The sequence below is a fragment of the Atta colombica genome, unplaced genomic scaffold (genome assembly GCF_001594045.1).
Source record: "Atta colombica isolate Treedump-2 unplaced genomic scaffold, Acol1.0 scaffold261, whole genome shotgun sequence".
Taxonomy (NCBI): domain Eukaryota; kingdom Metazoa; phylum Arthropoda; class Insecta; order Hymenoptera; family Formicidae; genus Atta; species Atta colombica.
Genome location: NW_017259361.1, coordinates 36,107 through 51,855, shown reverse-complemented (window position 1 = coordinate 51,855; position 15,749 = coordinate 36,107). Strand labels below are relative to the sequence as shown.

Sequence of the window (15,749 nt, the reverse complement as noted above, 5' to 3'; positions counted from 1 at the left end):
TGTGTGTGTGTGTGTGTGTGTGTGTGTGTGTGTGTGTGTGTGTGTGTGTGTGTGTGTGTGTAGTACATAAGTATATATGGCCTAATTTACATCGTGCACTTAACAGAATTACAGAATACTATACGAGTATTATAACTAGTAACTTTCTATTGAATTATCTCAATTTTAGCGATACGTGCAAACATATATATGGTATGAGTAATTTAATTAATCATTTTGATGCATATTTTACCGGTTTAGTACATCTTTAAATACATTACTAAAAATAAGATAATTTAATGGAAAGTTACTAGTTAATACGCTCATCATCAAGAGCTTCATCATTACCAACTCCGATTAATACTCCGATTAAATTCGGGGCAAATGAAGACTGCACTAAGTGCATGCTAATGCACACTGGGTGCGAACTTTTTCAGATTATTGTTCATATTATAGGCCATGAGTCTGTCGTATTTAGCAAAAACTGTTAATATGTTAACTGAGCTTGAGAGTTCAGTGAGTGGTTATCTTATCTGCTTATCTGAATGCGCTCAATAAGTCTATTCGCGTTGCATGAAATTCCCAAATATTTCTGCATTTAAAATGAGATAGAATACGTATTTCGCCTTGAGAAGAGAGAAAGTGAAGAATGTCGAATGCAAGCCAAAAGTGCAAAGCAACGCGATAGATCTATCGTTGCATGACTGTGACAGATTTCCTAACCTGAATAGTCGTCAACTTTAACGCTTATTATCTCGGTTCATAGGAGCAATATTTTTTCTGTTAAAGTCGTTTATTTTGCGCAAAAACGCGTCGAATGAGTATAATTTCATCGAAATCAGTGAGAAAGGTAAAATCTTTGAGTAAAAACACATTCTTGATAAAATTCGTTTCTTGAAAAACATTACATGAATCGTTTCTAATCGTCTTTTCTTTATAGCTGATATATGATTTTTCACCATAAAAACGTAAATATACTGATCGATAATTAGCTCTGACGACGGAGCGAAAATCATTGTTGTCGAATAGGAAGATCGTTTATACACACTAGAAACATGTTACGAACAATCAAAACCAGAAATTCCAAATGCATCTTCAGTTGCCACTTTTACCCGGCAGTAAATTTCAACAATTTGTTTCACTTCCGGAATGTGTTTAGACATTTCTAGCTAGTCTTAAACCCTAGTCATCGCAATATTGAATTATGTAAATATTCATATCTGAAATGGTTCTAACGAAACTGTAATATTTCAGTGTGCGCAAGCTTCAACAGAGACTAACAAAGGATTTTCCGAGAAACTAGCGAAAGGTCCACAATTTGACGACTTTCTCAAAAACAATGTTAAAGAATATAATGGCAAGTTAAAATTAGAGATAGGTGAGTCAGGACGGCTGAAACTGCCGCCATGGCTGAAAACAGAGATACCTGTGCGAAAGAGTTACAGTAAGATAAAGGCGCAACTGAGGCAATTACGACTAAGTACGGTCTGCGAAGAAGCCAGGTGTCCTAACATCGGGGAATGCTGGGGTGGAAGCACTCATGGTACAGCAACAGCCACTATTATGGTCTGTATAATAAACAAAGGACACCAATGCTCTTCGTCCTGATTAAGTGAATTGCATGAAAAATTGAGATTTGATCAATGAGGACAATTTTAGCTCTTATACATATATTATTCAATTGATCAATCTTTCAATCTTCAATCTTGTAGCATTTTTTTATCAAAGCGAATTTGCACCAATTTAGATTGGATATTGTTCTATTTATCACTAAACTGCTATTGATTGATGTTACATGTGTTCTATCAATAGGAAAACACAACATCATTAATAATCCAATCCAGATTGATACAAACCTGCTTGAGTCGATTGATACAAATATCAATCTTCAATACCTAATCTGATTCCAGCCTCAGGGGATCGATCGGAATCATAGCCAATTATTCTTTTCATATTCGACTTTGAGCGATCAATTTTTTAAAGCTTATTACTGTGTTTACAGTATGATCTGATATTTCATATAGCGATCGACAAGGCTTTTTCAAGCCTGTTAATTGGCTGCAAAACAGAGAGATCCGAGAACCTCTCTGTTCCACACTCTTACTAAATATCTCAATCTTAACTGCTGTTGGTTACAATTTACAGTGTGATTGAACAATCTTCAATCTTAATTTCAAAGTTTCTTTCATCAACCTCAGTTAAACTAACTGACGAGGCGTGTTCTCAGTGACTCATGTAATCGTCGGTTAGCATATCAGTGAGTGGTGAAAGAGATTATTCCGCAAACGCAGTGTATAGTTAAGCCTTAATCCCGCAAACACAATAGCTATAGTAGCCCCAAACCTTAAGAAATTGATCAATCATATCAAAATTTCATTCAGTCCGAATTCTTGTGCCAAGCTAATAGATTGATTCTTGGTTTACTTGCACACTGTAATAATTGCCCGCTGTCAGTCAATAATGATTACATTTACATGGTACCCTTAATCAGGTTTAATAACATCCATAATTATGAAATTAACCAATCAGTCATTCCATTCTTCGGAACTATGATTAGCCAATTTCATAATTACAGATGTCATTAAATCCGATTAAGGATACCGTGTAAACATCAATCAATAGCGACTTCTGCATAAGTTTTTCCTTATTTTTTTTTCTAACGCTAATTGGTTTGTACGCTATTGGCTTGTGTCCAATTGATACACATCCTTTATTTTCTTAGTTAATGGGAGACACGTGCACTCGTGGCTGCCGTTTTTGCTCTGTCAAAACTGCACGTAAACCACCGCCGTTGGATGTAGAGGAGCCCATCAATACTGCTAGCGCAGTAGCTGCCTGGAATTTGGATTATATTGTTTTAACATCCGTAGATCGTGATGGTTAGTTACAAATTAATGGTTGTGTTCGGCAGAATATTTATTTTGCAACTGTTTTCTTCCCCTGGATTGGGTTATATCTGCAGATCTAAAAAAGTATAATCTCCAATCAACACGAAGAAAACCTTCAACAATTGCAAAATATTATATTCTGCTGAACGCAACCAGTCATTGACTATAAAATTAAATTGTACTATTTTAGGCCAGTATTCATAGTCGGATTTTATATTTAAGATCTTAAAGGCCGCGACTTTCACTTCACGGAAAAGAAACTTTAATTGGTTGATTTTTATGTACTATGCGTTATGCAAAAGTCTGAGCCGGTCATTAAGATGTCATGAACCAAACAGAAAACATTCATTCATTTATTATTTCAGATTTAAAGGATGGTGGAGCTAACCATATTGCATCTACTGTTAAGGAAATAAAAAAGAGGTATTTTATCTGCATAGTTATTTTTTTTATTTAATAAAACGAATCTAGTAATTAGTGTTCAAATTATATAGCATTGTAGAAATACTTCATGTTTCCATATGATTTGCAATGTTATATGATTTGAACATTAATTACTAGATTCGTTTTATTCATAGGAGCAATATATTAGTGGAATGCTTGGTACCAGATTTCAGAGGTGATGAAAATTGCATTGCTACGATTGTAAATTCTAATTTGGATGTGTTTGCACATAATATCGAAACAGTAGAGCGTTTAACTCCCTTTGTTCGTGATATGCGTGCTCGATATAGGTATGTACCATTTATAATACTTATATATATAAGGTTTCCTGAATTTATTAAATGGTCAAATCTCGGAAGCATGTAGAAAATCGATAAACTAAAAAGAAAGTCCTTTAGAAATATTTAAAGCTCGTTTTAGAGAAAATTACAGAAAGAGACAAAATGTTTTGATTTTTGTACTTATTTATTCATTTACTTGTTCATTCACACTTATTTATTCATATTGTCACTTGCTTAATGCAAACATTATTCAAAATGTTGGCTTTTTGCAGCAATGCACGCATTGCATCTTGTATGGACAGCGTATATCACCAACTGATCTGGTCAACGTAATGTAACGACTCGTCGATCCGGCATTCTCTTCTGTTTGGAAATCGGCACTCTATCTCTGAAGCATTATCGCTGAAGTCGTACATCAAAACGATAATATTTCGTTTTCTGATAAAAACATTTTTGTTTATCCCTCCTATAAATTCGTCAGTTACTCATCAAAAACCATTGAGTAAATTACTCCCGTCACAATACGTGGGCATACATAATATTCTAACGCTGACATAATTTTTGTATGATTTGCGACAGTAATGCTAGAAAGGCGGTGCGAGAATATGCGTGATGATTTGAAAACAGAAGAGTGCTGAATCGGCGAGTCATTGACGATGAGACATTTTAATAAGCTGCGAAAGATCAGTTTTCAATTCAGATCGGCAATTTTTTTAAAATTTCTTTAAAAATTAATATTATTCCATCAACTATTGTGAAAATTGCAAAATTGTTAAGGACTTTTTGACTCAGTTTTCATCAGAAATAGCGCTATATGATTCGTGGGTGGACTTTAAAAACACCCTGTATATATATCCATATATAATACATAAATAGATATTTATTAATAATACAATACTTACGTTTGTTAATTCGAATTAATTTGTCGTTTACTATACACAGACAGTCATTGGCTGTGTTAAAAGCAGCTAAAAAGTTAAATCCTGATTTGATTACGAAATCGTCGATAATGCTGGGGCTAGGTGAAACTGACCAGGAAATCGAACAAACTATGCAAGATCTAAAGGATGCTGATGTGGATGCTATAACATTGGGACAGTACATGCAACCTACTAAAAGACACTTAAGAGTCATTGAGTATGTAACACCTGAGAAATTTAAAGCGTGGGAAAATATGGGGAATCAACTAGGCTTCTTGTATACTGCCAGTGGACCATTAGTTCGGTCATCTTATAAAGCCGGAGAATACTTTTTAACAAATATATTAAAACAACGGAAGAAACAGCAGATTGATGATGTTACATCGTGAATGAAAAAAAAATGTTTAAGTGTAGATAGATGTTTAATCGAGATACAAAATAGGAAATCAATATAAATAATGAATTCGAAAACATCACGAAAAGAAATCATCTACAACAATCTAATGATAAAATGACCCGAATAACAATATATATTACTGTTATATAAACTGATGTTCTTCATGTAGTAGATTTATGAAAAAATTGAGATATTTAATCAGAAAATGCAGATTTATATATAAATTGAATGCATATAAAGTTTAAAGTTTATATATATTAATTTAATCTGTGTCCATGGCGATGGAGACTTGAGGATCCTGAGCACCTTCGTCGGTTGGCGGATCTTGCGGAGGTTTGTCATCTTGCACAGCTGGTTCAGTAGGTCTTCCACGTTTATCATCTCCTTCAATCTGGGACAAGAAACTAGCTGTCGTGGTTTCATTGAGAATAGTGAAATCATAATCCTTTCCTACTATCCCAATTGATACATTCTGAAACATAAGCAAGATTTAATGTTCCCTTTTGAAATCAAAATTGATTCTTAGAATTAGTATAATAAGTATAATAAGATTCTTATAGCAGATATATTTTACAATATACTGCACATACCGCATATGACAATATGCAGTACGTAGTATATCACAATACGCAGTATTGTGATATACACCATACTATATATCACTAGCATATTCTGGAGTAAAAAAAATTCTAATGTGGAAATGTCGAGAGATCAAATAATTTTTGAATTATAACCTATGAAAAGTCATGTAAACATGATCTTTGACCACTTAATCGAATTTGATAACATCACAATAGTTAGAAAATCTGGCCAATCACAGTCATCCCATTCTTCAGTGAAATAGCTATGACTGGACAGTTTCATAACTATGTATGTCATTAAACCCGATTAAAGGTATCGGTGCAAACATAATCATTGCCGTTGCATGCACATCATTACGGATAGACTTTTTTAATTAAGACTTATTAATAAAATTTTAAATTTTAAACGTTTATACTTGAAAAAATTACTTTATGGAAAACAAGTAGCTTACACTTTTATTACTTAATTTTTCACAAAGTTTCACGCTGTAATAATATTACCCTCGAATTTCGGATATATACTTATTTCTTATATATGTGAATTTCTTATATATGTATGTTTTTCTTCATATAAATTGATTTATCTCATTATTCTATGCACAAAAGTATTAACGCGTAGAATTATCGAGAACTGAATAGTTTACAAAATATTTTATGTCAAAATGTGCCAAAATAGATATTTCATAAACGATTAATTTTTCGATATCTTTAAATGCCTTAGTAATTTGAACAGAGTAATTGGAGGAATCATACTAAAAAAAAATGTATAGCTATGATTTTTATATAACCCTCAAAAATCGATTTTACACTATTTGTGCTCTGATAAGCCATATAATTTTTGTCTGAGCATATCTTTGATTCAATCTTGCCCTGTAAAGATAAAAGCAATGATAGACTAAAATTGAACTTGGAATTATATAAACCAGTTAACTGTCAGATCATGGAATGACATATGGCGTTGTGTGAGAACAATTGACTCAATCTATGAGTCCTAGATTTGATTCCAATCCTCATTCCATTTGAAGCCTTCATTTTATAAATTTATTGAAAAATTAAAGATCATAAATCGTATGAAGGAGCATGAGATAACAATGATATACTTCATTCTGGAAACCTATTTTAATAATATATGAGTTAGTCAAGTACTTACCTTTACTGATAAATCAACTTCGTTAGGTAAAGTGTCACGTAATGCTCTAAGACCATGCTTGACTAATTCGTCAAGGTCGCACGACAAGAATTCATTTAGGTGTTTTTCTAAATATGTTCTTGCGCTTTGGGAACGTGCGCCTATAGCCATCGCTTTACAGTCAAAGTAATTTGCAGATGGACATGTCTGATATATATGCGGTCCTTTGTCCTAGGAAGCGACTTATTAGAGAAACATGTTTAGCATATACTGAATTATACACTATTTTCAATAAATTCTCACATCATATCCAGCTACGAGTAAACCGACGCCGTACGGGCGCCGATCATATCTTTGCGTGCACGTTTGCATTTTATTTCCCAGAGATGTAATCAGACGACTTACAGGTAACGCATGATCATGAGCATACTTGTAATTCAGGCATTCAGTTCGCATATAACGGCTGCGAAAAATAATTTGCTTTTAATCATCATTACGCTTATTGAAACACTTTGTATTCTTAAGGGTCCTCTATATAGAAGTTGTAGATGGTTGTGGAATCTATGACTTCTATGTAGAGAATCCTTTTTTCTCTCCTGCACAAACCTATATCTAGGCTGATCATTAAAACTATCATAGCATAGCAACAAACATTACAAGATACAGCCAAGATAGATATAAATAAAATTAAAAATTAATTACTTTTATATACATATTAAAAATACTTGTTGCTTAAAATATTAATATTTTTATTGAAAACATTAATAATTTGAAATAACTTAAACGGGAGAAATCAATAAAATTGCATAATATAACAAGATAACAGATGTTATTCATCAAAATATAATAAATATAACATAGTGATGGCAAACTTTACTACAGAGAAAGGATTAAGACATAATTAAAATGGACATCTTATTACATACAAGGATATTGTATCTTTGAATCGAAATAGAGAATGGAATGAGAAAATACAAAGTACCTCAATATTCTTGCATCAGCAGTTAAACCTGAGATACTAATTCCCATGTGTTTGTCTATCGGTATGATTTTTTTCTGATGAGCTGATAATTCCGACGATGCTCTTTTCAGTGCAATAAGAACAGCGTGTGTTTTACTCTTAAGACCTACAGTAGCTGATCCTAATTTTACAGCTTCCATAGCATATTCCACTTGATGTAGTCGTCCTTGTGGACTCCATACTGTTACATCACTATCGTACTGATTGCGGAACTAAGAAACATATTCAATAATCAAATTAATAAAAATCATTTACATGATTTAAAAGCATTTAATACAAGTAATTGTATATGTTAATCAATAAATATTATTCTAAACAATGAGTTACATACATTTTTCATATGGTTAGATTACTAAACTTTTTTTCTATGTCTTTAATAGTTGTGTATTTCTACATTACTATGTGCAAATGTACATAACCATAAAAATTAGTAGTTTTGTGAACTTCTTTACAATGATGATTAAATTACAATGATGATTATAGAAGTATCGAAGTACAATGTACCGATAATTAATTGAATACTTACCATTTTTAATATTAATTCCCTTAATTAAAAAAGATACAGATTACAGTATTACTTGATCAAATAGAGATTTCGTGAATTGACAAAAGACACTTGTCAGGCAATGATGTGCAATACTGGTACTGACAACTACCATCGATTATACAATGCATCAGTGATGCGCTGTCGTGGGAATTATTCCCACACGGGAATGTTTGTGCGCATGCGTATCACCGATACGATGTGAAAGCAGCCAATATGAAATTGTAAAGGCAGCTTACGCATGCGCACGAATATTCCCGTGTGGGAATAATTCGCATCACTGCAATGCATATATGTATAGCATAGAAATCAAGGATGCCAAATTGCCAATCGGGGACGATGGACGATTTACGACATCGCGATCAATGCCATCAGTCGATGGTATAGCGATCCAGATCAGTAGCTATCACATTTAAGCATGCAGGTATCATTAAGCATTCACATGCAAACGTCAAGCGTCAAGTAGCGGAAGTAAGCGGAACTCACGGAAGCAGCAACCAATCAGCTGGGCGATACGGGCGTAATGATATAAAAAATATTTTTTACGCCACTAGAAGAGGTTTGTTGCGTTGCAAGTGGTTGAGTCTACTCGTTTCAATACTCGCGTATTGAACGCGACCATTTACAGTAAATATCTGAAAATAACCTCTATAATTTCGGTTAAAATTTGTTTTATATTGTTTATATAGTATCGCTGAAAATGTCTTATAAAGCACATTTGGATATGGAAATACGAAAATTGAAGCCTGCTGAATTATATACTTTAGCAAGTATATTAAGCATTTCTGATTCGTGGAAAAAACTAATGTCTATTGTCCTTAAAGAAGGAAATATTCCCAAATTTAGTAGTGATCATATCAGGTAACTTATAAGGTATTTATAAGATTTTAATAGATATCAAGTTTAGATAATTTTTTATCAAATTATCCAGTATACTACATTGTACAGTAGTAATTCAGATATCTATATTAAAAGTCCATCGAAATCGAAAGATACTTCAGTGTATTTTTTTCAGTGTATTTTTTTGTTAGCATTATGAAAAGATTTTTAGAAATTAAATGCATTATATTTTTCTTAAGATTATTATTAAAAATAATAATTATTTTAATTATTACATTATAATACATCATTGTAATCATTCCATTGATTAGCATCATTGAACAAATGGCAAATAGCGATAAACGCAACGCAGCTCAAATATTTTTGGATGAGTGGAGTACTATGGAGAAAAAAAGACCAACATTAAAATTATTACAAGAACTTCTTATAAAAGCAGAACTATTTAGAGCTGCTGATTATGTGGCATGTGATATATTAAAACGTAAAGTTTATAATTATATATGTATAAAACTTTTTTTATTTCTTTTAAAGTTTAATAATTTTTCTCTTATTATTCTATTTATATTACAGAAGAAAAACCAAAGAGGCCAGATTATGGTCCAGCTCATTCTATTGATACAAGTGATACAGTCATAAATAAACTACTAGATAATCAAATGCTTCTACAAGATACATTTGCTAATCGTACGATATTAAAACCAACATCAGAGCTGATTTCAGAGATTAATAGAATATGTTCCTCTGAAAAACCTGTACAGGCAATGCAAAATTATAGATGCGAGGAATTATCGTCTGAAGAATTACCAGTAGTTCTTAACAACTATAAATAACTATAAATAACTTGAAAAGGCAGTACTTAAGGTTTATTTGTCTTAAACTGTCTAACATAATGTTTGAAATTAATCTAGCTTATAATTTGTAAAAAGATAAATATGGTAACTATTTAGAGTACGGACTGTACCTCCAATTTTGAAATCAGATTCATTCAACACATTTTTGTTCGAAATGAAAGAATCTGGTAAAAAAAGCTGCTTAAAAAATGTTAGATCTAAATTTTAATTAATATAAAAGGGTAATTTTTTTTAATATCATAATTCTCTGTTATAATAATAATCATATTCTCTGTTTTACAAACACAAAATCTGTATTTTAAAAACTGTACTTTAAATTATTTCCTTATATATAATTTTGATATTTTTGAAGTAGAGAATTTGTTTTTAAAGTAGAGAATTGAATTCTGCTGTTTTTTACCCTTTACTGTTATTTTTCTGTCAAGTTTCCTTGCCGAAAGAGTCAGTAAATCGCGGGTATACCTCTCTTTGTCGTACAGTCAAGTTTTTAAATACCGATAAATAAGGATAGATATGTGAGTGATTTAAAACAAAAGCATTGTATGAATAAAATAAATTACATAGATATACATCAGATGAAGATAATAATTGTAATATATTGATAAGAATTATGTTAGCTAGATATAAGACAGAAAAAAAAAGGAAATGAATTTAATTTTTAAGTATGAATGTAACGTTACGTTATGCGCATGCGCAGTTAAAAAGAGAAAGATACCCGTTAAATTACTTCGTACTATCTCGTCCACGTTTTCCACATTCTTTCAACTAATGCATTAGCACGGCAGTGTGTTTTTCCAGTTGTATAATTGTTATAATTCGATGGAATAGGAGCACTGTGACCCTATTCTGTAACTCATTAAGACTATTGGTCTGTTCAACTTGCTTACATTTTACACTTAAAATGAGATAGCTATATATTTGACGTTGAAAAGAGAGAAAGTGGAGATGCCGAATGTAAAAGGTGTAATCAAGTCGAACAGACTTATTAACATCATCGTTGTGCTGATATTTTATAGTAAAAGCTGCGCAAAGATGTCATTACTGTCTTAATGAATCTTACAGAATAGGGCTATGTTCCAAAACTTCCTCTCCGAGGAAGATTTTACTCTATATGCTATACGTTACGTGTACTATATATTTCAAGTAAAATTTTTCTCGGAGAGGAAGTTTTGGAACGTAATCTAGATGCCTTTATTCTTGAAAAGAAACGTATACGAAAAGCTAGGGAAATACTATAATTGCGTTAAACCCTGCGCGCACAATAGAAGGAATAAAGAATAAATTCCGATTTTAACCTATCAGAAATCGGATACATCGGTTTCTGAAAGGTTGAAATTGTTTATTCTTTATTCCTAATTCCTTCTATTGTGCGCAGAGCCTTACTATAGAACAACGGACATTTGAATGTGGATTTTTTTAATACTGCTTTGATTGTGATGGAGTGGAGTGTGAAGTTAAAATGTCTCAACCTCAGTTTTCCTTCGCCATCGGCCACATGAGAATGCACCTTTAACGTCAGACGTCAGCAATAGTCAATGAGCGTCAGCAGCGATCGTTAGTAGTAACCAGTAACGCTTGGTAACGTTCGGTAACGTTCTTGCTCTTTTAAAAGGAAATTCGCCACTGACTTTAATTTAACAATAATGGGTCACGAAGGAGAGGTTATTCTTATTCAGAATTCTGTAAGTAGTATTATATTTATGTATTACTACATTAAGAATTTAATCAGCCGTGTCCGCGAGAAATAGAATGTATATCCTCAATCAATGTGGCTTATACAGATGTGTGAGATAAGATAACCTTGAGCGTAACCCTGCGTACGTCACATACACGCGCATAGCAAACGGCGGCGACGGCGGCGGCGTTCCGTGTTCCGTCCTATAACTGCAATGTTGCCAGAAGCTGGGAGAAAAGCAAAAAAGTATAATACCAATTTGAAGAAATAATGATATGATATATGTTGCAGTTCTCCGACAAAGTAATATTGTACGATTATATGGATTTTTATTTCTAAAATTAATCAAAATTCAGATTTATAAATTAAATTAATAATTAGAAATCGAACAACAACGGAAAACGAACGACACATGTAACATCGTTTCCTTATCATAAAGCAAAAAGATTAGATTACTTCATCAAAACTATGATTACAATCTGTACTTACAAACTGCAGGTATACCATATAAATATGCCAAACATGAAACACATTACATTTGCCGTATTATACTTGTCCGCGAAATCTATATATACTTCGATTTCAGTTCTCGACCTTGAAAACAATCGATCCTACATTACGTTATTACGCGAGATGGGTTTTTTTTTTTATTAAAACTATAATACGAAAGCGCGAATTCAAGCGAAACGACTTTAATTAAAGTGCGTTTCACATTTTCAATTACGTTTGTTCCGCTCGCGGATATAATTTTATCCTTGTTATCATCAAATGTTAAACAAGAACGAAATGATGCGAGCGTTAACGAGCGTGAAACATACCTTGTGAATGTTTAACGCTTATAAGCGGAGATGGATGATTCGTTCAATATTACGTCAATCGTGAACGATTTTAATTACGTCACCATTTAATCGCAAAAACTTGAATCATTGAATTGAAGTAGGTAGTAAAATAACGTGTATGTGTGTAATGTGGTTGCGTCACATACCTACTTTTTCCTGAATAATTGAGCACATTTGCCGATGAGCAAAGTTGGAAAGTATTCGTTACCTCTTTTTTTCTTTCTTTGTTATCGTTACTGTGAATCCATTTAATGATACAAGTATCGACACAAGTATCGTTTTGCCTTTGTCATTCACGAAAAGAAAGACACAACAATAACGATTATGTCAACTTGTGTCGTTAAATAAAAGGCACCCTATTGTTTCGGTAACAATCGTTATTTTTTCTATCTTTAATGGTAATGAATTTACCAGTTGTTACTTCAATCCCTTATTATATATCTTTGTAATTATTCAATAAATAGCATTATTTTTATGTGTATATGTAATTGGCTAAAAATGTTTTATATTAATAAAAGTAGTCTTATATTTTATGCCTTGTTAGACTGTATTTCAATACTCGCTGCTAATACTGAAAATCTGTAATATATGTTTATGTAATATGAATTATATATTTTCAATATTGGCAGTGAATATTAGAATACACTTTTATAATCATTAATGTTGAAAGACAATGTTTAATAAAGATTTTTAATTATACTTTACATTGTAGAGTATAATTTAATTTCTTAAAGATAAATATGTTAAAAAATAAATATATTAATATAGATAATTAGCGCAGATTTTGTGATTAATATAAGTGTAATACAAGAAAACTTTAACTCTTACTTTAACGTCCAAAAAAGTAATGAAAAAAGTAACGAATCGTTAGTTTCTAAGCAATGGCGCGCATCGAGATATTGTTAACAATTACTTTCCATTTAGTGACACAAGTTGTCAAATGTTTCTTTTTGCATTTCGTGAGTAGCAAAGACGGAACTATACTTGTGGCGATTTGTGTCACTAAATAAAAGACAAGTCAAGGACGACCGGCCAAAGGCAAATTGTTGTGATTATCAAAAAAGTTCCGGTATCTCATTTCATTATGGCTCAATTTTCTCGGAAAATATGAAAAATATGGAAAAATGATTTAGATACAAGTTCACATTTGAAAAGACGTAAATATTGATAAAACTAATTTTTGAAAATTATCAATTTTTTAAGGTCACATGAACAATTCACTATTTTTTAAATTTATATAATCTTTTTTTGTTGTATAATATAATCTCTCTAATTATTCCGCATATAAAAGTATTAAAGTAATCGAAAAATCAAGTTTTCAAGTTATTTTACTATTTACTATTTTATTTATTTACTATTGGTTCGGCATATATTGACATGAAGTGTTAAGTACTTCATAAACTGTTAATTTTTTTTTTTTATAATAGTGCCTTAATACTGCAAGTACCTTAATAGAATAACGAAATGAATCAATTGGTGTAAAGAAAATACATAGTTGCTTATATTTAAAAAATTATTCATTTTCGTACATATCTTTTTAAAGCAACCATGTTTTCTCAACACCAATTGATTTATCTCCTTGTTCTGTGTATAAAAGTATTAAGATACGATTATTAAAAAAATGGATAGTTTATGAGATATTTAATCGTGTCGATATGTGCTAAAATAAATACATTTATGAGCTAAAAAAAGAAAAAAAATGTTTTATATATATAAATGTACATAAGTCTTCAAATGCTTCAAATGCTTAAAAAGTTATAACAAAAATATAAAATTTGTAACGAAAACAATTTTACCTAAGTTTTCATTTTAAATTGCCATCCGCTCAATCAATGCAAGTTTGACATGGATATAATGTTGAATTTATCACCTTTTTACGACGATAAAGGAAACCTTCTTAAAAAAGATGTATTTCTAATTTTTTTTCGATGTAAATTTATTCTAATGAAAGTTCATTAAAGTTTATAGATATACAGGGTGTTAGGAAATTCAACCGACAACATTCGTGGGCAGATAGAACGGACTAAACTGATTCGAAAAGTCCTCTACTAGTAAAAATTGATGTTAATTTGAGAAAAAAATTATTCAAGATTAATATTCGGCAATTTTTAATAATTAATATCTTAACTATTGCGAAAATTGCAAAATGGTAGAGAACTTCTCGACTCAGTTTAGTTTTACCTACCCACAAAAGCGTTGTCGGTTAAATTTCTTAACACTTATGTGCGTGTGCGTGCGTGCGTGCGTGTGTGTGTGTGTGTGTGTGTGTAGAGATATCTGTGTATCTTCCTATTAGACGAATAAACATTTGTATTACAATTTTTATTTGTATGATTACGTTTATTTAATAAATATGTGTATTATTATCATTGAATAGTAATTTTAATTATAATAATTTTTCTCTCGCGTCTTTTCATCTCATTTAACTCTGTCATGTGATATTTTAAACAATGTATTTCTTTCAATTTATGTACTTTCTATTCACATCAATTAATATGTATTTATCAGAAAAAGATTGATTTGATATTCATTTTTTTAATAGGATGACTTGAAGATTAAACTTAAAGACGCAGGCAATAATTTAGTAATTATCGATTTCTTTGCTGTATGGTGTGGACCATGTAAGATGATTGGGCCATTGATTGAAGAATTGTCAAAGGTTTTATATACATCACATTAATTTTTTTATTAAATCAAGTTTCAGTTGGATTTATTGAAATTCAAAACATAAATATCTTGATTTGTTTATATAGGAAATGTTGGATGTTGTTTTCCTTAAAGTTGATGTGGATGAATGTGAAGATATTGCTGCTGAATATGAGATATCTAGTATGCCTACGTTTGTTTTTATAAAGGAAGGCAAAGTGGTATGTATTAAATTCGAATAAAATATTTATCTAAATATTAAAAATTCTCGCTTTAATATTATAAAAAGAAATAATGAAGTAATTTAGTTATTTATATTTCATAACTAATCAAATAAAATTATTAATGCTTTCAGTTGGAGACTTTTTCCGGTGCAAATTACGATAAATTAAAAAATATGATCCAAAAACACAAATAAATAAATAAATCGTCACGAATGTTAAAATATATTGTATTCTTAAAAACTGTAAAAATGATATACTGGATTAGCTATAATTATTATTTTACATAAATAATATAGAATGGCTATTTAAATAGAAAAAGTAATTTGCATTGTTTACGTATTGTACACGCATTTTAATTGAAAAATATTGAAGTAGCATTATTTTTCAATAATGAAAAAATTTCTATGGATTTTGTTGCTAAAATGTATGATGAACTTACAAATATATAAGATATAATTACGAATCACAATGTGAACATTGAATTTTATTA

General features: G+C 31.1%; 4 protein-coding genes across 5 annotated transcripts; 3 read left to right on the top strand and 1 right to left on the bottom strand.

The window, feature by feature from the left end:
• Positions 1 to 392: 392 nt before the first annotated feature.
• Positions 393 to 4,973, top strand: LOC108689265 (lipoyl synthase, mitochondrial). 2 transcript variants are annotated; one of them, XM_018195978.1, is made up of 7 exons: positions 394 to 829; positions 920 to 1,097; positions 1,234 to 1,545; positions 2,702 to 2,858; positions 3,233 to 3,290; positions 3,446 to 3,601; positions 4,535 to 4,973. In XM_018195978.1, the coding sequence occupies exons 2-7, from the start codon at positions 1,035 to 1,037 to the stop codon at positions 4,899 to 4,901; spliced, it is 1,113 nt and encodes a 370-aa protein (XP_018051467.1). In that variant the 5' UTR covers positions 394 to 829; positions 920 to 1,034; the 3' UTR covers positions 4,902 to 4,973. The 2 variants fall into 2 exon arrangements, with proteins under 2 accessions (XP_018051468.1, XP_018051467.1); XM_018195979.1 differs by lacking the exon at positions 920 to 1,097 and having other exon boundaries at positions 393 to 829.
• Positions 4,974 to 5,102: 129 nt separating this feature from the next.
• LOC108689266 (proteasome subunit alpha type-1) lies at positions 5,103 to 8,266 on the bottom strand. Its single transcript, XM_018195980.1, has 5 exons — positions 8,167 to 8,266; positions 7,602 to 7,852; positions 6,923 to 7,082; positions 6,641 to 6,850; positions 5,103 to 5,381 (listed from the first exon to the last, which is right to left on the bottom strand). Exons 1-5 carry the CDS (start codon positions 8,167 to 8,169, stop codon positions 5,172 to 5,174), a joined length of 834 nt encoding a protein of 277 aa, XP_018051469.1. The 5' UTR covers positions 8,170 to 8,266; the 3' UTR covers positions 5,103 to 5,171.
• A 228-nt stretch (positions 8,267 to 8,494) lies between these two features.
• Positions 8,495 to 10,074, top strand: LOC108689235 (protein Tube). The gene is made up of 3 exons (XM_018195923.1): positions 8,495 to 9,045; positions 9,336 to 9,505; positions 9,595 to 10,074. Exons 1-3 carry the CDS (start codon positions 8,885 to 8,887, stop codon positions 9,852 to 9,854), a joined length of 591 nt encoding a protein of 196 aa, XP_018051412.1. The 5' UTR covers positions 8,495 to 8,884; the 3' UTR covers positions 9,855 to 10,074.
• Positions 10,075 to 11,380: 1,306 nt separating this feature from the next.
• Positions 11,381 to 15,728, top strand: LOC108689236 (thioredoxin-2-like). The gene is made up of 4 exons (XM_018195924.1): positions 11,381 to 11,557; positions 14,932 to 15,048; positions 15,143 to 15,256; positions 15,391 to 15,728. Exons 1-4 carry the CDS (start codon positions 11,519 to 11,521, stop codon positions 15,451 to 15,453), a joined length of 333 nt encoding a protein of 110 aa, XP_018051413.1. The 5' UTR covers positions 11,381 to 11,518; the 3' UTR covers positions 15,454 to 15,728.
• Positions 15,729 to 15,749: the final 21 nt, after the last annotated feature.

Excerpts from the sequence above, each read along its gene's own strand:
- LOC108689265 (XM_018195978.1), top strand. The coding sequence starts at position 1,035 with ATGTTACGAACAATCAAAACCAGAAATTCCAAATGCATCTTCAGTTGC. Across the intron at positions 2,859-3,232 it reads AACATCCGTAGATCGTGATG|ATTTAAAGGATGGTGGAGCT; the intron begins GTTAGTTACAAA and ends TTATTATTTCAG. Across the intron at positions 3,291-3,445 it reads GTTAAGGAAATAAAAAAGAG|GAGCAATATATTAGTGGAAT; the intron begins GTATTTTATCTG and ends TTTTATTCATAG.
- LOC108689266 (XM_018195980.1), bottom strand. Across the intron at positions 7,083-7,601 it reads GCTGATGCAAGAATATTGAG|CCGTTATATGCGAACTGAAT; the intron begins GTACTTTGTATT and ends TATTTTTCGCAG. Across the intron at positions 5,382-6,640 it reads AAGTTGATTTATCAGTAAAG|AATGTATCAATTGGGATAGT; the intron begins GTAAGTACTTGA and ends CTTATGTTTCAG.
- LOC108689235 (XM_018195923.1), top strand. The coding sequence starts at position 8,885 with ATGTCTTATAAAGCACATTTGGATATGGAAATACGAAAATTGAAGCCT. Across the intron at positions 9,046-9,335 it reads TTTAGTAGTGATCATATCAG|CATCATTGAACAAATGGCAA; the intron begins GTAACTTATAAG and ends TCCATTGATTAG. Across the intron at positions 9,506-9,594 it reads GGCATGTGATATATTAAAAC|AAGAAAAACCAAAGAGGCCA; the intron begins GTAAAGTTTATA and ends TTTATATTACAG.
- LOC108689236 (XM_018195924.1), top strand. The coding sequence starts at position 11,519 with ATGGGTCACGAAGGAGAGGTTATTCTTATTCAGAATTCT. Across the intron at positions 11,558-14,931 it reads TTATTCTTATTCAGAATTCT|GATGACTTGAAGATTAAACT; the intron begins GTAAGTAGTATT and ends TTTTTTTAATAG. Across the intron at positions 15,049-15,142 it reads TGATTGAAGAATTGTCAAAG|GAAATGTTGGATGTTGTTTT; the intron begins GTTTTATATACA and ends TTGTTTATATAG.